This window comes from Indicator indicator, chromosome 10 (genome assembly GCF_027791375.1).
Source record: "Indicator indicator isolate 239-I01 chromosome 10, UM_Iind_1.1, whole genome shotgun sequence".
In the NCBI taxonomy this organism is placed as follows: Eukaryota; Metazoa; Chordata; class Aves; order Piciformes; family Indicatoridae; genus Indicator; species Indicator indicator.
This window is the reverse complement of record NC_072019.1, coordinates 26,950,197-26,972,698: the sequence shown is the minus strand read 5'-3', so window position 1 is coordinate 26,972,698 and position 22,502 is coordinate 26,950,197. Positions and strand designations below refer to the sequence as shown.

The 22,502-nt window shown below is 44.9% G+C and overlaps 1 protein-coding gene across 1 annotated transcript in view; it reads right to left on the bottom strand.

The window, feature by feature from the left end:
* Positions 1 to 19,883, bottom strand: part of ROR1 (receptor tyrosine kinase like orphan receptor 1) — a 216,289-nt gene extending 196,406 nt beyond the window's left edge. Inside the window, exon 1 of the mRNA XM_054384153.1 lies at positions 19,784 to 19,883. Coding sequence (XP_054240128.1) covers positions 19,784 to 19,883 — 100 coding nt within the window. The remainder of the gene's footprint in view (positions 1 to 19,783) is intronic.
* Positions 19,884 to 22,502: the final 2,619 nt, after the last annotated feature.

Sequence of the window (22,502 nt, the reverse complement as noted above, 5' to 3'; positions counted from 1 at the left end):
GGACTTGACCCCTGAAGAGCTGAGCAATCCCACTAAGCTGACTCGCCATCTGATACAAGGGTGCCTTGCTTATCCTAATGAGAACCAACAACTTCTTGCACTCTACTGGGGCCTGGCCTGTGCTTACCGAGCCACAGTTCAGTGCTCCAAGAAAACTGTGGCTGAGGCAGGTACTCAAACATTACCTGAGGATATCATGGTTGAGATGGGGACCCAAATGACAGCCAGAGAGGTTGCCCCAGTAGTGAAAAAGAAACAGTGGACAAGGAGGTCAACAGGTCCCTCTCATCGATTGATAAGGGATGAGGAAGATTACGATCAAGAGGCTGGTCCATCAACTGGGAGATCAGAGGCAGTGAGCGAGATCAAACAAGAAGCAGAAATTACTCGGTCCTTAACCTCGGCAGAGCTGAGAGACTTGCGCAAGGATTACAGCCGCCAGCCAGGAGAGCGGATTGCTGCTTGGCTGCTCCGCTGCTGGGACAATGGGGCTGATAGTCAACTGCTAGAAGGGAAAGAGGCCCAACAACTGGGTCCCATTGCCAGAAACAGAGGTATTGAAAAAGGGATTGCAAAGGAGACAGGCATATGTAGCCTCTGGAGACGACTCTTGTTAAGTGTGAGGGCAAGGTACCCATGCAAGGAGGACCTTATAAGCTCTCCAGGGAAATGGAACACTGCAGATGAAGGCATCCAGTACCTAAGAGAATTAGCGGTACTGGAAGTTATCTATGGTGACTTAGATGATCAAAGTGTCTCCACAGACCCAGAGGATGTCCCATGCACGCGGGCCATGTGGAGGAAAGTGATCCAAGGTGCTCCAGCATTGTACTCAAGCAGCCTAGCATTGATGTACTATCTAGATGAGGACACACAGCCTGTGGAGGCAGTGTCAGCCTGGCTCCAGAATTTTGAAGATAACCTCTGCACCAACTCATTCCCACGAGCCAGTGCCTCACCTACTAGGTGTACCCCAAGAAACCAGTCCCCTTCTGCCCCAGTTGGAGGGAAGGGGAGACCCAGGCGCACGCCACGTGGAGTACTCTGGTTCTTCCTGTGTGACCAGGGAGAGGACATGAGGAAGTGGGATGGTGAACCCACTTATAAATTGGAAACTCGTGTTCGTGAACTAAGAGGGAAGACAGCGGTTAAAAAGAGATCATCTAAGAAGGCAGCAAAGGTATCTGCTGTAGAAAGCCAGGAGAGCAATCAACGATCTTCCAGGAGGAAAAGAACTGAGGTTACACCCCTTGATCCTGATGAGGGGACCTCTGGCCACGTACCACCTGGATCAGACATTGAATATTCTGATAAAGACCAAGAGTAGAGGGTCCCTGCCTTTGGCCAGGAGAAGGAAAGGGATGACAGAATATATTGGACTGTGTGGATTCGATGGCCTGGCACATCAAAGCCACAGAAATATAAGGCATTGGTAGACACGGGGGCACAATGCACGCTGATGCCATCTAGGCACAAAGGTGCTGAATCCATTTGGATTTCTGGAGTGACGGGAGGCTGCCAGGAGCTGTCTGTATTAGAAGCTGATGTGAGTCTAACAGGGAGCAAGTGGGAGAAACATCCCCTTGTGACTGGCCCAGAGGCCCCTTGTATTCTTGGTATAGATTACCTCAAGAGAGGGTACTTCAAGGACCCAAAGGGCTATCGATGGGCTTTTGGTGTGGCCACAGTGAACACACAGAAAATCAGACAGCTCTCTACCATGCCTGGCCTTTCAGAAAATCCTTTTGTTGTGGGATTGCTTCGGATTGAAGAACAACAGGTGCCAATTGCTACCAGAATGGTGCACCGGAGGCAGTATCGCACCAACCCAGATTCCCTGGCTCCCATTCATGAACTGATCCACCAGCTGGAGATCCAGGGAGTGATCAGTAAAACACATTCACCTTTCAACAGTCCCATTTGGCCAGTGCGGAAGTCTGATGGAGGGTGGAGATTAACAGTTGACTATCGTGGCCTGAATGAAGTGACGCCACCACTGAGTGCTGCTGTACCAGACATGCTAGAGCTCCAGTATGAGCTGGAGTCAAAGGCAGCCAAATGGTACGCTACCATCGATATCGCCAATGCCTTCTTCTCAATTCCATTGGCAGCAGAGTGCAGGCCCCAATTTGCCTTCACCTGGAGGGGTGTACAATACACCTGGAATCGATTGCCCCAGGGGTGGAAACATAGCTCCACCATTTGTCATGGACTGATCCACAGTGAACTGGAAAAGGGTGATGCCCCTGAACATCTACAATATATTGATGACATCATTGTATGGGGTGACAAGGCAAAAGAAGTGTTTGAAAAGGGAGAAAAAATTATTCAGATACTTCTGAAGGCTGGATTTGCTATAAAGAAAAGCAAGGTCAAAGGACCTGCACAAGAAATTCAGTTCCTGGGAATAAAATGGCAGGATGGACGCCATCATGTACCTATGGACATGGCCAACAAGATAGCAACCATGTCTCCACCATCCAACAAGAAAGAGACACAGTCTTTCCTAGGCCTTGTGGGGTTCTGGAAAATGCATGTCCCAGGATATAGTCAGCTTGTGAGCCCTCTCTATCGAGTAACTCGGAAGAAAAATCAATTTGAATGGGGCAGTGAGCAACAACAAGCCTTTGAACAGATCAAGCAAGAGATAGCTCGTGCAGTGGCACTTGGGCCCATCCGCACAGGACCATCGGTGCAAAATATCCTTTACACCGCGGCCGGGGAACATGGTCTTACTTGGAGCCTCTGGCAGAAGACAGCAGGTGAAACCCGAGGTCGGCCATTGGGATTTTGGAGTAGAGGATATCGAGGATCAGAAGCCCACTATACACCAACTGAGAAGGAGATTCTAGCAGCCTATGAAGGAGTTCGAGCTGCTTCAGAAGTAGTGGGTACAGAAGCACCTCTCCTCTTAGCACCCAGGTTACCTGTGCTGCACTGGATGTTCAGAGGGAACGTCCCTTCTACACATCATGCAACAAGTGCTACATGGAGTAAGTGGGTAGCACTGATTACACAGCGAGCTCGACTAGGGAAACCCAACCACCCAGGAATTCTGGAAGAGATTATGGACTGGCCAGAAGGCAGAGACTTCGGAGCATCACCTGAGGAGGTGGCTCGTGCCCAGGAGGCACCACCATACAACGAGTTACCCGAAGATGAAAGGCCTTACGTTCTGTTTACTGATGGATCCTGTCGTATGGTAGGAAACCATCGGAAGTGGAAGGCTGCTGTATGGAGTCCTACACGACAAGTTGTTGAAGCTGCTGAAGGAGAAGGTGAATCGAGTCAGTATGCAGAAGTGAAAGCCATCCAACTGGCTCTAGAGATTGCCAAGAGAGAGAAATTGGCCAGTACTTTATCTTTACACAGATTCTTGGATGGTGGCTAATGCCTTGTGGGGATGGTTACAACAGTGGAAGAAGACCAACTGGCAACGCAGGGGCAAGCCTATTTGGGCCGCTTCATTGTGGCAGGATATTGCCACTCGAATAGAGAACATGACTCTGAAGGTACGCCATGTTGATGCTCATGTACCTAGGAGCCGTGCTAATGAAGAGCATCAAAACAATGAGCATGTAGACAAGGCTGCCAGAATCGATGTAGCCCAAGTGGATGTGGACTGGGAACGTAAAGGTGAACTGTTTGTAGCTCGATGGGCCCATGAAACATCGGGACATCTAGGAAGAGATGCTACGTACAGATGGGCTCGAGACCGAGGGGTGGACTTGACCATGGAAGCCATCACGCAGGTCACACATGACTGTGAAACCTGTGCTGCCATCAAGAGAGCCACCAGAGCTAAGTTTCCCTGGAACACAGGGCGGTGGCTGGGATTTCACTATGGTGAGGCCTGGCAGATTGACTATATCAGACCACTGCCACGAACACGCCAGGGCAAGCGCTACATCCTCACCATGGTAGAAGCAACTACAGGCTGGCTGGAAACATATCCTGTAAACCATGCCACTGCCCGGAACACCATCTTAGGCCTTGAAAGGCAAATCCTGTGGCGACATGGTACACCTGAGCGAATCGAATCTGACAATGGGACTCATTTCAGGAACAATGCCATCAGTTCCTGGGCCAAAAAACATGGCATTGAATGGGTGTATCACATTCCCTACCACCCACAAGCCTCTGGGAAGATTGAAAGATATGACGGACTGTTAAAGACTATGTTGAAGGCATTGGGTAATGGGGCTGTCCAGAGGTGACCCTCCTGTATACTAGACTGTATTGGGTTTGGCCAAGCTGGAGTTAATTCTCCAGTGCTGTGTTTTGCAGCAGCAGTTGATAACATAGCAGTGTTTTGGCTACTGTTGAATAAGTACCCAGGCTATGTCTTTTCAATGTTTCCCTGCCCCAGGAGTACATTGAGGGATGGGCAGGATCTTGGGAGGGGACATGGCTGAGCTGGCTTACCTGGACTGGCCAGAGAGGTATTCCGTGCCATATGTCGTCAGCTCAGATATAAGAATGAAGTAAAAGAAGGAAGTGGGGGGATTGGTCCATGGCGTCTATCCTCCCAAGCAACTACCAAGCTTAGAGAGCCCTGCTTCCCGAGACCGACCATCGTCCTGCTGATGGGAAGTAGAGACTAACATCTCTCTCTTGCTTCCGCGCGGTCTATTGCTTTTGACTATTATTGTTATTAAATTCGCTTCTATCTTATTATTAGTTTTTGGTCAATTTCTTTTTCTTCTTCCTCCCCTCTCCCCCTGTCCATTTAAGAGGGGGAGTGATAGAGCGGCTTTGGTGGGCATCTGGCCTCCAGGCCAGGGCCAAACCACCACATACATCTTTGAGCATTCTAGTATTTAGACATGAGGGAGATGGCAACCCTTGAAACATCTTGGATTAAAACTGGCCCAGGACAGAACCTGTTGTTGCAGGCCAGAAAAGGGCTGCCAGAACCTCACCTGCCAGCTGCACCCCTTTTCCAGCACATTTTCACCTGGGCTTTTATCCAAAATAAACCACTGAAGTCCCAAACCCCAAACATCAAAGATGAATGAACATAAAATACCCACAATGTTTCCTCTAGTCTGGCTCAAGCTAGTGAATTCTGCAGAACTCAAGCAAGGATCAAACCTTGTGCAACAGGAAGAAGACATTTCAAGCTGAATTCCCTTTCACTTCGTCTGAATAGATGTTTGATAGATTCAGGCAAAACAGAAAAATCCTGAAGATTTTTAAATCCTTTTTCTACATAAGACATTAGAACTCTATCAAGTGAGAATATTAATACAAACCAAAGAAGCCACATAAAAGACTAAAACCAGAAGCAGTTTCCCATTAAAAAGAGCTAATTTAAATGCACAGCATTAAATATTTCCCTTTTTTCATATCTTTATATTCCTCCAAAATGTGAAGTTCATGCTCAGAATTACCATTACTCTCCCTGAACTGCACATGCAATTACTAAATATAGACTGTAAGAATAAATATTGTCTCAAGTAGCAAAAGCTTTCACCAAACACTGTAAATGCTTTCCTGACATATAAATGGGTTTAAAATTTGGAAATGAAACTGCTTATTTCAAGCCATACATTCTGGAGGAGAAATATTCCTAGTAGGAGTAAACAGTATCTTTACAACAGGATTTGACTGAATTCTGTTTCATTTATGCCTTTTAATTTCCTAGTATCTATTTCTCTAAGATAAAAAAAAAGGCAGGATATTATGGTATGGTTGATAGAGGGCATGAGAACATCTATGGAACACCAAGTGTAACCATTTGCATTTGGCTGTTCATTTGAACCCCATTATGGTATGAAAGCCATGCAAAGGAGGTTGGATAATATTTTGTTTAGTGAAATCAAATACTCCCCGAGCAGCTATTTTTCCTGTATGCAAAGCGTTTGCTTTCTCCCTTCCCCCCAGAGCAATGCAAGAAGAGACACTGTTTTCTCATATGGCAAGTGCTTTAAATGACAGTCGTCTTTCATCCTTGAAAGCTGAGACAGCTTCACATCACAGTATGGATAGTGCAGATCAAAACTATCCCTTCTCCCAAGGCACTTGGTGCAGGAAGCAGCAGTAACACTAGATTCTGCTCAGAGACCAAATCCAAAGCATTTGAATTTCACACGTTCTGCAGGGGACACAACAGCTATGGGGAAAAGGGGCACCGGCGCAATGCCAGACTAGCAAAAGCTGCCCAGCAGAGAAAGACCTGGGGGTGCTGATCAACAGCCAGCTGAACATCAGCCAGTGTGGGCCCAGGGGGCCAAGAAGGCCAACAGCATCCTGGCTTAGATCAGCAATACTGTGGCAGGAGTAGGGAAGTCATTGTCCCCCCATACTCAACACTGGTGAGCCCAGGCCTTGAGTACTGGCTTGAGCTTTGGGGCCCTCACTCCATGAAAGACATTGAGGTCCTGGATCAGGTCTGAAGAAGGGCAACAAAGCTGGTGAAGGATCTGGAGAACAGGGCTAGTGAGGAGCAGATGAGGGCACTGGAGAAAAGGAGGCTGAGGGGAGACCTTCTGGCTCTCCCTGAAAGGATGTTGCAGTGAGGTGGGAGTCAATGTCTTCTCCTTAGTAACAAGTGATAAGGTGAGAGGAAATGGTCTTAAGCTGCACCAGGGCAGGTTTAGATTAGAAGAAACTTCTTCACTGAAAGGGTTCTCAAAAATTTCAACAGGCTCCCAGGGAGGTGGTTGAATCCCTATCCCTGGAGATGTTTAAAAGACACAGAGATGTGGTGCTGAGGGCCATGGCTTAGCACCAGACTTGCTAGCGTTAGGGAATGGTTGGACTCAACAATCTTAGAGGTCTTTTCCAACCAAAATGATTTTATGAATTTATACAGAATGCCATAGAACAAATACAAATCTAGTGCTGTCAACATTATTGTTAAAAAAAACATTGGCATTAGAAAAAAAAAATTATTTGTAAGGAGAAGCAGCTCTGAATCCAACCTGTTCTTTCTGACAGGACAGCAACTCCAACCACAAGCCCAGTACATTCTTTTACACAGGAAATATTTTAACTGACTGAAACCATTTGCCTGCTAAATGACCTCAAAGTTACATTATGTGTATTCTTTAAAGGATTCTGGCAGAAAATCTGTCAGACTGGTGCTCAGATGGCCTATTTTCATCACTGTTGCTGAATGACTGAGGATCAGAACCACTTGTAGGATCTTTAACGCAGCAAAGCAAGTAGACATCAAAAACTAGCATTTCCTTCCTGCACCTGAGTCATCTTCACCATAATCCCCAACCATCTCTGGTTTCAGTAATTTACAGTAATAGTACAGTAACAAATAGCAGGATAATATCAAGCCTTGATACCTGATGAAATGAAAGCTAAATTAGCACCATAATCCTTTAAGAGCATAAGTGCCTTCTCAAGGAGCCTGACACTGGCTTATACAGGCAAGGGGAAGATAAAAGTCTAGTAAATTAGTTTCAGTGGGATAATGCAACAAAAGCAAAAGGAAGTTGAACCTCTATATCATCACACATCTATCCTTTGCAGGATTTCAACTGATGTTACAGTTCTTCTGACAGATGGGTACACAGACACCTCTCAGGGAATTACACTGACTATACACACACTTAATCCCCTACTTGCAGCGTCGAGACAGAATTCTTCCCCTCAGGCCTTTTCAGTTATTACAATTAGTCCATGTGAAGTTTCCATTGATAATCTTAGAAGATAATAACTAGCAGAGGGAATAGCGTAACAGAACATCCAACAGTTACAGGCTTTGGGCAGGGGTCGGACTAGATGACCTTTGAAGGTCCCTTCCAAACCAGACCATTCTATGATTTCTGTAGAGCTGACAAAAAACATAATATCCCTGTATAGGACCATGTAGAGCTCTGCAATCTCCCCAAACCAAAAGCAGCAACAGCAATGCTCTCCCTGCTCTGACCCTTGCTGCAACGTCTGGGCTGCTCCAGGCAATAGCTTCAGTCATTTACTGACACAACAGGAAGAGCAATCACAGAATTACAGAATTGTTTTGGTTGGAAAAGATCTTTAAGATCAAGTCCAACCATTAACCCATCATCACCAGGTCACCACTAAACCATGCCCCCCTCTATACTACATCTCCAGGGCTTTTATAACCCTGGGATAATGACTCCACCACTGCCCTGAGCAGTGTGTACAAGGGCTTGACAACCCTTCTGGAGTTTTCAGGAAGAAAGGAATGGGACAATTAGCTTAATGCCCAACCTCATCTGTCTTGCCCTAAATAACACAACCAACAAACCAAAAGCAAATCAGTCTGACTTTGACTTTCCCTCTAGATTTTCAGCCTGAAATGAAGATGGTTGAACTCAAAGCTCCTCATATCTGGCCCATATTTGCTGCTATGAAAAGGAGACCACAGATGTTAACAGCAGTCCATATGGAACATTAAATTTCAGCACATAAAATATTCTCAAGTTCTGTGAAACTTTTACAACTGCTCAGGGTTCACTACATAACCAGTCATAAAAGTCAGAGATACTCATTAGGATTTAAAAGAAGATCGTGTGTTAAAAAAATATATAAATCACAAAACCAGAATGTGAGAGCATAAATCATATCCTATAAACAGACTCTCAAAGGAAAAATAGCAAATCAGATATCATCTCCCCACTAGATTATGAAGAAAATCAGGAGAATATCTTCTTTTGATCTCTGATGAATTAGGATTTTGTTAAGGACTAAGATTCCTCTATAGTGAAAGGATGCCCCTCCAGATTCATCCCCTGCTTCAGCCTCTTTCTGGAGAATTTATCTATTGGAATAACCTAAAAGACGCAAAAACAACCTTTGGCAGTTCTTTTTAGCCAAGCATCCAAAGGCATCTTCCTAAAACTCTTTGCTATACTAAATATCTGGTTTATAAACATTGTAAAATCAGAGTCATGGCATCATTTCAGATGGAAAAGACATTTAAGATCAAATCTAACTGTTAACCCAGCACTTCCAGGTCACCACTAAATCATGTCCCTCAGCACCACATCTACCCATCTTTTATATCTCTCCAGGGACAGGAATCTACCACTTCCCTGGGCAGCCTGTTCCAGGGCTTTACAACCCTTTTGGGGAAAAAATTGTTACCCATGTCCAATCTAACCATCCCTTGGTGCAGCTTGAGGCCATTTCCTATCAATTGCTACTTGGGAGAAGAGACCAGTCCCCACCTGGCTCCATCCTCGGAGGGAATTGTTGAGAGCCAGAAGGTCTCCCCTTAGCCTCCTTTTCTCCAGGCTAAACAACCCCAATTCCCTCAGCTGCTTTTCACCAGACCTGTTCTCCAGACCCTTCTCCAGCTTTTTTGCCCTTCTCTGGACCAGCTCCAGCACCTCAATGTCTCTCCTCTAGTGAGGGTCCCAAAACGGAACACTATATTCAAGCTGCAGTCTCAGTGCTGTTCCTAATGCCATGAAGAACATGTGCTTTACAACATATCCCACACAGGAAACATAAAATGAGAGATAACAACAACATCCAGCTTACATCTCAGCAGCAGAATGACCTATAACTTCAGAGAAGCAGTGGCTAGAGATACGATGGTCCCCCTCTCACTCTGCTGGGGAAGGGGCTGTGTTCCACTGCTGCATGCACTAGAACACATTCTGTTATTCCACACCAGGTTTCAATTATTCATCTCTTACTCAACTTCAGATTTACTTATTTTAAAGGACACAACTTTAACAATAAATCTCCTGGACAGCAATAATTAAAAGCTAAATCTTGCCCTGAGCTGTACTTCCAAAGTCTATGAGGAATGTTCACAGCCAATTTATTTATTCCAGCATTGTGTCAGTTATTAAATTACAGTAAATTAAAACCACAGTGACAGACCAATAGCTAAAATAAATGAGGCTTATTGCATCTCACTTACAAAGGTTGCCCAGCTTGGGCTCTGACTGGCTGCCAAGGAAAGTAAATTGAAAAGTTAAGGGGCCCTCAGTTCAAGAATGTCCTCTCAGGGCCATGAAGCGTTCTCACCTCAGAGATGCCAGCAGCCTGGGATTCCCCAGTTAATCACAGCTGCTTGCTACAATACTGAGCAAAAAGACCATGCTCCAAAACCTCATCATGAGCATCTACCAGCTAGAAGGGGGCCAGCTTTGAGCCAGCTGGAGCTTCCTGGAGGACTTCTGACATATTGCTAACAGAGCAAAAGCAATTCTCCTCTCCAGTAGCAGCAAAACACATCAAGTGCCCAGACAGGGCCTGAGCAAGGGAAGAACCCACTTCGAATTTCAGATTTAATCATCGGCTGATAGTTACTTCTAAGCTACCATATTTTCATTGCTACTGACCAGCTTCCCTCTTAGAATTCTAGAATCATAGAACTGCTTTGGTTGGAAGATACCTCTAAGATCTCTAAGTGCACCCATCAAGCAAAGACCACCAAGCACCATTAAACCACGTTCCAAAGTACACAAGTTTCTTCCAGGGATGGTGACTCCACCACCTCCCTTGGCATCATGCTCCAATGCCTGACCACTCTTGCAGGAAAGAAGTTGTTCCTAATATCCAACCTAAACCTCCCCTGGCACCATTTCAGGCCATTTCCTCTTGCCACTACCCTCTCAGCTGTGGGATCTTACAGCCCTCCATGGCTACTCAGCTCTTCATTAAAAAGCAAAGAGCACACAAATCAAAACTGAGAATCATTGTTTCATTTGGAGAGGAGCTTTAAATATAGGTCAACAGAAGTGATTCTGCCACTCTGCTCTGGTAAGACCTCATCTGGAGTACTGTGTCCAGCTCTGGAGCTCCCAACACAAAAGAGCCATGGACCTGCTGGAATGGGTCCAGAGGATGGCCAAAAAAATGATCATAGGGCCAAAGCACCTCTCCTATGAAGACAGGCTGGGAGAATTTGGCTTGTAGTGATGGGATGAGGGGCAATGGTCTGAAACTGAAGCAGAGGACATTTAGGTTGGACATGAGGAGGAAGTATTCACAATAGGAGTGGTGAAATACTGGAATAGGTTGCCCAGGGATGTGGTTGAAGCCTGTTCCTAAAGACATTCAAGATCAGACTTGATGTGGCTGTGGGCAGCCTGATCTAGTTGGAGGTGTCCCTGCTGACTACAGGGGGACAGAAAAGATGACCTTGGAGGGTCCCTTCCAGCCCAATGCAATCAGTGACTAGGACTCAGTAGAGAAAATATTCGATACTAGAATAGCATAAGCAAGGATCCATCTACTTCTATTCTGTGAACTTTTGAAAGCACTTAATGACATAAATCCATTTCCCCAACAATCAACTGGGCATTAAATGACCTCTTGTCATTCTGATTGAAACACATCTGACAGCAGAGCTCAGCAATGTGGTGCTCTCTATGCTGAGCTTGGTCTGGAGAAAGAGAGCTGTCTCCATCATGCTACAGATTTTCACTACATTCACAGAGAGATAATGCCTTTTAAAAAGAAAAAAAATCCATACATATGGAATGAATAATTAACATATAAAATAAAATGAAACCCTAAACACACAGAACGCTTGTTACTTACAGAGCACATCAAATACTTCAGAGTAAACAAAGCAATTACCAAGATACTCCCCTTTTATTTGAAGCCAAGTTAATTTTGGAGAAGAGATGTTCAACCATGATAATTGACCTCTTACAGGAAAAGCCAGGAGAGGCACAAGCTGTTGTAAATACAGAACAGACTCAGATATATCTATATATATCTATATTTAACTCTATGCAAGTGTCACTGTACAATAAAGATGACACCTCTCTGTGAAAAGAAAGGTGAGGAAACACAAGTTTTGCAAAGAGGACCTCATTTGATCAAAACCAGATCTAATGCTAGTTCTAGAAAGTGGGCGGTTTTGTTTTCTTACTTGGCCAAGCTTGTGGCTTCTCCTAGAGACTGCTCTGCCGTGTCCACAATCACACCTACCTCCCAGGACAGAATTATTGCAACTGAATTCAACAGAAAGAAAATAAGCTCCCACCTCTCCAAGTGACATATTCCACAGATGTTCAAATGGCTGGATGCTGATGTGGTGAGACAGGCTGGTGCTACAAATAACACCACCAGCATTATGACACTGCATTTTTTTCCTCCAATCAAGGCAAGAAGGTGGCTTGCCACTCACTTTGTAGCTCAGAGCAGTAAGCAGCACAGGTTTGTTTTTTTTTTCTTAAACATTTTCTTTAAAAGCTTTATCAAATACAAGAATTACCTGAAATCATTCAAACCCCTTTCAGTTTGTAGTGAGAGAAGATCATGAACACACCCACCCAACCTCAGATGGTACACAGAGTCTGGCCTAAGCCCTTCTGGTTTCTTCCAGATGTCTTACTATCTCAAGGATTTCAACAATTAGCAGTTCCATAACATGTTCATATTTGCAACCAAATGTCTCTGACAAGCTGGTTTATATTATCCAAGCATACCCAGTGCATAATGTTGTGTAACAAAAGCTGGTACCAAATCAAAGAAAGAATAAAAGAGAAATGCTCACCACAACCAACAGACTCTTCTAGGAGGACATCAAGACTTCAATGGCCCCGTTTTATGTGCTTCGAACTTTCCAGAACGTCCATCCGCCCAGCCTTGTCACCACACTCTGCCATTTATTCTACCACTCTGGTATTTTTTTGGTTACCTAAGTGTCTTTATACATGTGTTACCACCTTTACATCCCTGTTTTTAAACCAAAGCCTTCAAGAAGAAGATTCCTATCATCAGATATTCACATTCTGTTCAAAATCAGACAAAAGCTCTCCAGAAGACAGTAGAAAAGTCACTTTAATTGAAAATACTTCAGCATTGCAAATTATCATCATAAATCTTCTAGACCACTAGTGTTAAAAGAAATGCTTGGATTAAAACAAAATAGAACAAATTAATCTATGTACTACTGGAAGTGTTGCCATTATCTTCCAAACAATGGTATTAGGCCTTATTAAGGTCCACTCTTGCTCACAGATCTAAGGCCATGTTCCGCACTCAAAAGCTTGCCAGCTAGGCTAATGAAAGATAGCACTTTTCCCTACAAATGTCATTCCTGCCTTTTACCTACATGTGGTTGGAGACTGAAGTACAAAACCAGGTTCTTTTCAAAGGGGTATTAACACCACAAGAAGGTATGAAGTAATAGGCATAATTTTTAAAGGGCTCTACTAAAATTTCTTACTCACTGCTTCATCTCAAGCAAGTTTCATTTCTTCTGACCAGGTTTCTGAAGCCTTTGGACTGATCTGTGCCCTACGTCTTTTCTGATGAGACTTTGAGAAGTGCTCAACACTTCCAAGTAAATGCGGTAAGAGCAAAAGGTCCCTGTGAGTTTTGAAAATAAGGCCACACAGGTCATATAATTCCTCCTTCTTCAGCATGGACTCTCAGCACTACAGCACCCAGTTTCTCTGAATGTTTAGAGGTGATGTTCTGTATTGACCAGCCACAGTGTGGTCATTCTTGGGCAGCACATTACCTTTGCCCCATCAATCCTTTAAAGCATGGCTTAGCATCTTCAGGAGGGCCTGTGCCACCTCCTTCAGAGGAGGACAGAGTAGCTGTCTCTTAAGAGGAAGGCTCATGCTGTGAATCTGGAAGTGCACATCCTTCCAAAGATAATCTCAAGTTCTAAGGGTAAGAAAAGCACAGCCTCTTATACTTCCAGTCTCTGGAGGGAATCTGTGGTGAGGTTATGAAGTTGCTGAACATTTTTCCTTGCTTATCTCTGATCTTCCTATTTCCCATGGCCTGCTGCTGTGCTCCAACACAGAGCTTCTCCACTCCCATCTCTTTCCCAGATCTGCCTGGAGCAGATGTTCAGACCTCTGCTGCAGACAGAATGGAGCATCTGGGAACAGGACAGGAGTACACACAACTGAAACCCCTTGGAGGAAAGGAGCATAAGGTCACAGGAAGCCATCATGAAGTATCAGTTTCAACATATGACCTGGCCAGTTTGAAAAAAAAAAAACAAAACTTTTAATAAAATGCAGGCTTCCACTAGGGTCTCCACTAACTGTTTTCTCAAGAACTCATCTAGTTATGAAACTTTGCCACCACATATTGGGATGGCTAAGTCTTAATGTAACCCCAAATATCTGTTACTGAGTGAAAGCATGTCTTTGTACAACACAACCCAGAGCAGGGCAGAGCAGCAGTTACAAAAACCATGCAAGGTCTGCACAAGGTCACCAGCACTTCTGCTCCAACTCTTTTGGAGGTGTGTGTCTTCCCTCCACAGATGGTGACTGCTTTTATTTTAAAGTGCAGACCTCCTTTCCCTTCAACGTTCCCAAAGCACCATGAACGTGTCCAGGCTCCCTGCCTCCAACACCACAACAGAAAGGCCCAGGTGGGTGAAGCCATGCCTGGACCAGCACTACAGAACCAGCAGGTAATTGTCCTGATCCAGTGGACAGGGACATGCTGGCCAGAGCTCACCGGTATCAGGGATACAGGATACTTCCTGCAAGAGGCCATTTTTTGTTGTTCTTCAATCTGCTGTGAAGGTGGCTCTGTAGCACCTCACTGATCAAACACAAGCGGAGCCTCTGTGCAGCTGACTGAAGGGATTTTGTTAAAAGAGGATATCAAGTACAATACTCTGTGGAACTCTGTGGAAGTAACAAAGCAGACTTGACCTAGGCTTTCTTCTGCTTCAGAGCCTATTTCATGCCTCCAGCATGAACTCCAGCTAACGACTTGTTGAAATACATTAGAAAAAGCCTAGCATTGTACACAGCACACTACTGGCCCCACAATTAATTTACTCTGGTCAGCTCCTCCTCACCAGGAGTGATGTGGCTTTCTGTTCCTGCTGGAGACCATTCTGCACTATTTTTTCAAGAATCATATCTAACTAATCATCTTCCAGATCTGTGTCCAGCCCAGCAATCTGCACCATGGGATTCTTTTCACACGTCACTAGCCATTTCCTTTCATACCCTGCTCTGCAGCTTTGCTTGCAAACAGTGGCACTCTGATGTCTCCACTTCAGGAGGAGATCCTGGAAAGCAATCTTCCTCCCTACAGGATGCTGGCAGGGAAGTATGCTGAGAAGCCTGCATTATTGCTTTCCCTCACCAATGGGTTCCTTTCTAAAGCTACATCTTTTTCCCAAGCTGTGGGACTTTGGCAGAGCACCGCTTTCAATACCACATTGCATTAGTTCCAAATAAACACAGGTTCTTGTCTTTTACACTATAGTCCCAAAAAGACCTAAAATAATTTTGTTACTAACTAATGGTGTTATCTAGAACTTTACTACTACGGAACACACTTGTGGTATCTATTTAAACTGAAATCATTCTACCTTAGCAAACTTCACAGCCCTTCTGTGCATTCTGTCATTCAGTCTAATTAAAAGACATTAAACACTACCAAGCCTCTCACAAACCACACTCCAGGGCAGGGCGGGTGGGAGGTAATTCTGCTGGTAGACAGAAAAATTTGTAACAACTTCTGCAGCACCTCACCAAATTAAATTTTACACCAAATGTAAAATATCAGGAATTTCAGAGGGTTTTCATTCACCATAAAGTATGTAAAACTGAAGTCACCAAACCTACTGAGGCATCCTTCAGCTAGCACCAAGATTTTGTTAGTATTTCCAAAGACTCACAGACAACTGCTCTAATTTACTCATTTCAACTGTTGTTTCATTTATCAATGAGCAGATTCATTGACTTTCAGTATCTTTATGAATAGAATGAAACAGAAACTAGGATGGAAGAAGCCTTACAAAGTCACTTAACTGCTGCCTCAGCCTCAAATCAACCCAAAATTTCTTTAAGCTGTGATTTAGGGAGTTGGTTCCACAGCCTTCCCAGTGCTGCACTAGAAACTGTTTCCTACCATACAACCAGACTCAAATTTCACATAAACCTTCCCTCTGCTTTCAAGTGCAAGAGAATGTTGTAAGGAAAGAGTTTGCTGATTTTTAAAAGCAGAAACCAGGATCAGAGATAGCATCTTATCAATAAAATAACTTCATTTGATATTCAGTGTTTCAGTCCGTAGGAGTCACTGTCACAATGCAAGCTGTGCTATCAATCACTGTCACACCTCTGCCTACGAAGGGCTGGGTGTGAGACTTTCCAGCTTTGCCTCACACGGGCTGCCTCATTTCTTTGGGTTCAGGGAGAAACTTCACCAGGAAAGTACCAGCACCTATTAACTGGGTACCTACAGCAAGGTGAGACCCTCACACCGAAACAGGAGATAAGACATGATTTTGCAGCCAAAAAATAACCACAGCTCACTCCACCAGCTTACTAAAAACTGTTTAAGATATAAAATCTCTAACACAAACCCAGGTGTGCAAACAGAAAATCTGCAACTCAGGATGACTGAAGTTTTTTGCAAAGCTTGGGGGGGAAAAAAAAAGGTTTACACTTTTGCATTAGTTAACTTTCTAGGTATTTCTTGCTTGCAAGACAATCACTATGTGGAAAGCAGCTGCCTTTAGTTAGAGACTTTTAAAAAGAATTTTCAGCTCTGTGGTGCTCTGAGTCTCAAAAGGCTGCTGCATTTCTACATGTGTTTCCAAAGAGTGGTATCCTGTGTCACACCTCAGGGAAGGATTTTTTTTGCCCCTACATTTAGGTATTTGTATTTAAAATCCATACACAAGCTTTAAAACACTCCCCTGCCCAGATCTCGTTTGCAATGTTTTAACTTAAAGATCCTGTGTGTAGATAATCAACTCAGCAGTTTCAGTAGATGTTCATTATAGTAACAAAGACTGTCCTGAAGATAATTTGCTGCTACTTCAAGCAACATGTGTTCAAGAAATGCAAGACTACTATTTGGTAAGCCAAATAGCGACATCTACTCTCATCCTCTTACAGGCTTATGGCAACAAAAGCATTTTGTTTGTTTGTGAACTCATAAGTGGATACTGCCTGAAACTGCTGCCTGTTGACCTATAGATGAAACAATTAACCACTGGGGTATTAAAGGGACTAATCCAGAGCTGTGGAACTTTATCTCACAAGAGGCAACTTTCAAAGAAATCAATGGTACCCCCTCTAATCTAAACCATAATCTAGAGATCTGTGTGTTTATTATGTGCTTTTAAAATGCTTCTTCCATTGTGACTCCTCACAAAGTGATGTGATAGGGAACAATAATCAAGATGAAGTGGTAATATCCATGGTCAGATACTGCAAAGAATACACAACATCCAAGTTGGAGAGCTCCTGTTACCTATAATGATATTAATTATGTGATTTTATTCAGAGCATTTGGGCCAGCCCATGGGCACTCTCGGGAAGAGCACGCATTAAAGACAGCATGAAAGTACAAAGAAAAAGGAGCTTTTTGTTTTGTTTTGCTCTCTACAAGGAAAGGTCATTGACAAAAAGGAAGCAGCAGGAGACAGGGGAAAAAGTGAAGGGGAAAAGGCAAAAAAGAGCTTTTGGAAGGCAAAACAGTTTTGGTCACTTGACAACATCTCAGCTAAATGGATGACCTGGTAATAATCCCCCCCAAAAGAGATGTGACAATAGCTGTGCAGGTTCCTGGCCTCCAAGCAGACACATCTCTGACATGTTCTACCGAGCTGCATCAGCCTACTCACACAAGGCCGTTTGTGCACATCTGTATATGTTTACTGGATCTGAGTATCAAACTGGGAAGTCTCTGGAGTGGGAGTCATGTCTTCACAGATGTTTGGACCAAGCACAGCACAATATGCTCTGATGCCTCTGGACCTCAGGGAGTCCAAACTACTCTTCAATATTTTCATTGTGTTACACTGTCAGATCTTGGACTCCCAGCCCATTATTCCTGGTAGTAGAAGTCAGGCTACTACCAGAGATGGGACTCTCCTTGTAGTCCTTATTTGACATACCTGGAAAAAAAGGTATTTTACCTATTTAATGGTCCATATTCTATCTTTTTGAAAAATGTGAGGGTAAAAGGGTAGGGATTGAAGGGTTCTCTACAGCTGGCTGGGTTTCTCATGGACCAAAATCTGTTCACCCAGCCATGACAGGTAACACAAAGAAATCTCTAAAACATTTCATTATAAGAGTTGTTTGTTTTAATTACTGTTAGATGTCCAGGATACCTTACTCTTCTCCAAAACCTAGATCTTTAACAAGATGTTAAAGTGGTTATAACATATGTGATAGCTTCTATCTATACAAAAATCAATCATCTGATCTGCCCCTGAGTCAACATTGTAAAGTTTTGCCAAAGATATTACTTAAAATACAGGAAACATTTCACTGTGCATAATGACTGCATTAATAGTGGTGATAGTGGTAATAAAGGTGATTTCATAATGAAAGATGCTTCCCAGGATAATTCATCATGAAAGATACTTCTCAGGAGAATTCACAATAATAAAAAATGGCCTGTTTTGGACTCAACATGATCAGTTCCTTTATGTTCATGGTTTGGGGCTTTTTTTCCCCTCACAGGCTCTTTCAAAACCCAGAAAGCTTCCTATTAAAACCCTAAAATTTTAAAATTATCTGAAAAACAGGATAAAATATGGTCTTTCCCCCCCAGTCCACTTTTAAGAACACAGTTATTTGTTGAGCACATCCAGCACTCCCTGGGGACACTAGAAAACAACACTTGAATATTTTCCCATTAAGATGTCATGGAGAAATCCTACCCTAAGCCAGAACATCACGCAGACACTGACTGTGCACCAGGAGACTCCTGTGTACAACAGTCACGCTGTGATTATCTGGAAAGTCATTCAAACAGACCCATTACAGAACACACAGAGCCAGGTAATGGCATCATTAGGGACATGCTGAAACCCAGAGAGAAATTCAGGCACAGGCACACGACAAGAGTGTTGTATCTGTTGGCTGGGACTTTTCAAAGGCAGTTATCCACCAGTATCTGCAATTTGGCTTAGAGGTTTTACAGATGCAGCTTTTCCTGCAGGTCTGAACTGCTAAGTATTTAAACTTACCAGCTTTATCTCGTCAGCGTTCACTTTCCCCCCTTCTTTAAATACAAAATATGGACATATTATCAAGCAGGACTTTGCAGAAGTGGCTTCTGATTTAAGTACCCACCATAAAATACCTTGAAGGAGCCACAGTTTGCAACTATCAACCTCTTACTGAAATTCTCATGCAAGTATCCAAAAACACTGCTCACTTTTTTTTACTGTCTTGGCCTCAGAAATCAGTCCTTCTTGCCTCATTCCATCGAGGTCCCTTTATGCATGTGCTACACTACTCTTTAAACCTAAATCATCTGCGAAAGGCTGAAATCAAAACGCTAATAAAACAGAAGGGTCGCAAAATAAATATTACTCGTTAAAATCAAATCAAAGAGGATTTCTTTAAGGTTATTCTTTTTAAAACAATATAATTAAAAATAAAAGAAAAAAGTTAAAAGAAAAACTTCTTGAAAGACTATAAGAGCGATGAGAAGACAAAACTTCCCTGAAAGCTGGAGCTACAGGACAAGTCATCATTGATAACAGCTCCTCGGGAACCATCCATCACGTACGCGGAGCGGGATCGCCTGGGAATGGTTACACTTGGCTAATAACTCGGCCCAACACTTGGAAGGGCTTTTTACGAAGCAATTAAACACAGCTCGAGTATAAAACTCGGAGTTCGTTAACGGGAAGCTGCAGGGCGCGAGTGCTGGAGCCGCTGGGCTCCCCAGAGGTTCGAGGAGCCGCACAGTCCCGCAGCCGGCTTCGCTCGCCCCCACAGCCAGGGCAGGGCCCCGGCCGCGCCGGACCCCACGCGAGGCGGCATCAACGGTGCTGGCCGCCCTCACAGGCGCACATACACTGCCCCCGCGCCCCGAGTATCCCGCGGACAAAACCCGGGACGCGACCACGCACACCCCTTACCTTGCGTGGCGTCCCCCAGCTCCGCCCGGCTGCCCGTCCGCAGCAGCAAGAGCAGTGGGAGCAGCAAGAGGCTCCCGTCCCCGCCACCCGGCTGCTGCATTCCTGAACCGGCGCCGCTCTTACTCCCACATCCACCGCGCAGCGCCGGCGTCCCGGGCCGGCCCCGCGTACCGCCGACGGGGCCGCGTCTCTTCCCGAACCGTCCCACGCCGCGCCCTCGGGGCTGAGCTGTCCTGACGGGCGGGGAAGCAAGAGCACAAGGCGGCTGCCGCCTACCGCCGCCCTCAGCCCCTCACTTGTCACTTTGCGCGAGCTCCGCTCTCAGCCCGGCCCGGCCTCGGCCGAGCCCCCCCCGCCTCGCACACCGGCCCCACCACCACAGCTCGGCCGCGCAGCGCCCCCTACTGCCCTACGCCGCGCTGCTGTCTACACCTCCTCCCGCCTAGCCCTGCGGCTGCGCGCCGCAGGGGGGTGCTCGCCTCTGCTTGCCTCCCCCCACCCAGCGCCATTTTCCCGGTGGCTGCCAAGGGCCCCGTGCCCTGCGAACCTGGGGCCCTCCAGATGAGAGGAGCTGAGGCACGTTTCCTTCATGGCACACCTCATGCCTTCCTTTTCAGAGCAGGTGGATTTATGAGGGCACCAGTTGGGGTTACCATCCCTTGCTCTCTCCATTTTGCTTTCCAAGCATCTGCCACTCATACAGTAAACGTGATCTGTGGCTCTTGGAATGGAAACCTCTTTTTCCAGACAGAATCTAGTTTTGTTACTTGCGATCTCCATTCCTGATCTTTCCAGGTCTCTTCATAGAAGCATTGAGTGGTTTAACCTGGAAGGGACATTTAAAAGTCATCAAGTCCACCCCCATGGCAGTCAGCAGGGACATCTGCAGCTAGAGCAGGTTGCCCAGAGCCCCAGACAAACCTGACTTGGAGTCGTTCCAGGGATGGGGCTTCTACCACTTCTCTGGACAACATGGGACAGGGTCTCTGCACTCTCAGTGAAAAAAATTACTCTTGTGTCTAGTCTGAATCTCTTCATTTAAACCCATCACCCCTTGTCCTGTCAGAATAGGCCCTACTACAAAGGCCTTTCCTGTCTTTCTTATCAGCCCCTTTAAGTACTGAAAGGCCACAAAAGGTCCCCCAGAGCCTTCTCTAGGCTGAACAATCCCAGCAATCTTCCCAGGTTCTAATTTTCCTCTCACAACAGTCCACATTTACTGGATATCTCCAAATTTTCCTGTCAGACAGGAAAAATAGAAGTCCAGTTGGCACTTGAGGACACATTTTCAGTCCTCTCTGCTTTTAATGAAATCAATATTTAATACACTGATTTATCTTAATTTAGCCTCTATTTTAAAAAACAAGTCACCCTTCCTGAAAAGGAGTCAGGTATAGTTGCTACCTGGCATAAGTGCTGACAGCAGCATTGTAATCCTGTTTTCACTGCTCCCAGCACGTTTCATCCCAGGTTGGGAGCCATCCCCACAACCATTCTTCTATCCAGCTGTGGCTTGATCAGCCTGTGACATGGTACTCACAACCAGAGCCCAAATGTGTTTCCTTCTCACTGGTAGCAGGAAGGTGAGCTTTGTGGGCAGAAGAGTTCCAGTTCCCTCCTGCCAACACAAAATATTGATTCACTGTATCACAGATGTTAACTACAATCAGGCAGATTCCATAGTGGAGTTGAAGGACACTGCCAAAGCTAGGTGAAGCTAATAAGAGTGATAACAACTTTCCATTCAGGAGAATGATCACATTCCTGGGATGTTTAGATGAGGTTTAGGATTTCAAGTCAGCAACTGTTTAGTAAAAAGTTCATAAGCAGAGTGGAAACAAGGACAAGATTAAAGGAATTTCTTCCTCTCTTCCTGCTAAATGAGATCCCACCCCCCTTAGGGCTTGCTTTCTGCCATATGAATCTTGTATTTCTTGTCAGACATTAATAGAGTTTCAAGAGGAGGAACAAACCCAGATAAGCATCTGGCTGTGTGTTAGAGAAGGAAAATGAGGTTTGAATTCACCTTCTCCTCATGTATACAAGCATGCACATATTCCAAGACATTATCCACTTCCTAGACACAGACAGACTAAATGGAAGAGACAAGGCAAGCTTGATGCTGACAAATCTGGGATAATATCCCAGTGTGACACATGGAAGGGACTATCTGCTGCTGGGGCCTGGGTGCCTGTTTGCAGCAAGGTGAGTTCAATTCTGCCACAGCAGATGAAGTAGCTCCTCATTCAAGGTGCAGGAACTTTTGCCACCTTGCTCTGAGATGCCTTAGGATGCAGTTTCACAGCTGGCTAAAGGCCACCACACTGCCACCTCCTCACCCCTTTCCCAAGGATGCCTTCCCCATACATTCCTTGTGTCAGCTTCAGTAGCTGCACATCCACACAGGACCTGCCCTTTCAGCAGCACTATGAGCTTAGGTCAGTTTAAACTAACCACAAATCCAAGCCACTCCATACCAGCCAGAGACAATTCAAACCAAGGTTGTGAATTACCTACACCATTTGCTTCCCAGGAAGCTATCTGCTCTTCCCAGTCCTGCACATTGTTTGTGATACAAAGAACCAGGAGCTAAGACAGTTCAAGAGCTAAGATGACAGATTACATCTTCGAAGTGGAGATGTGTCTGACAGTTTAGGTCCTTGAACCACCTTTATCTCAGGGCACAGCAAATGCTTTTTGGTCCTTAAGGGACAGATAG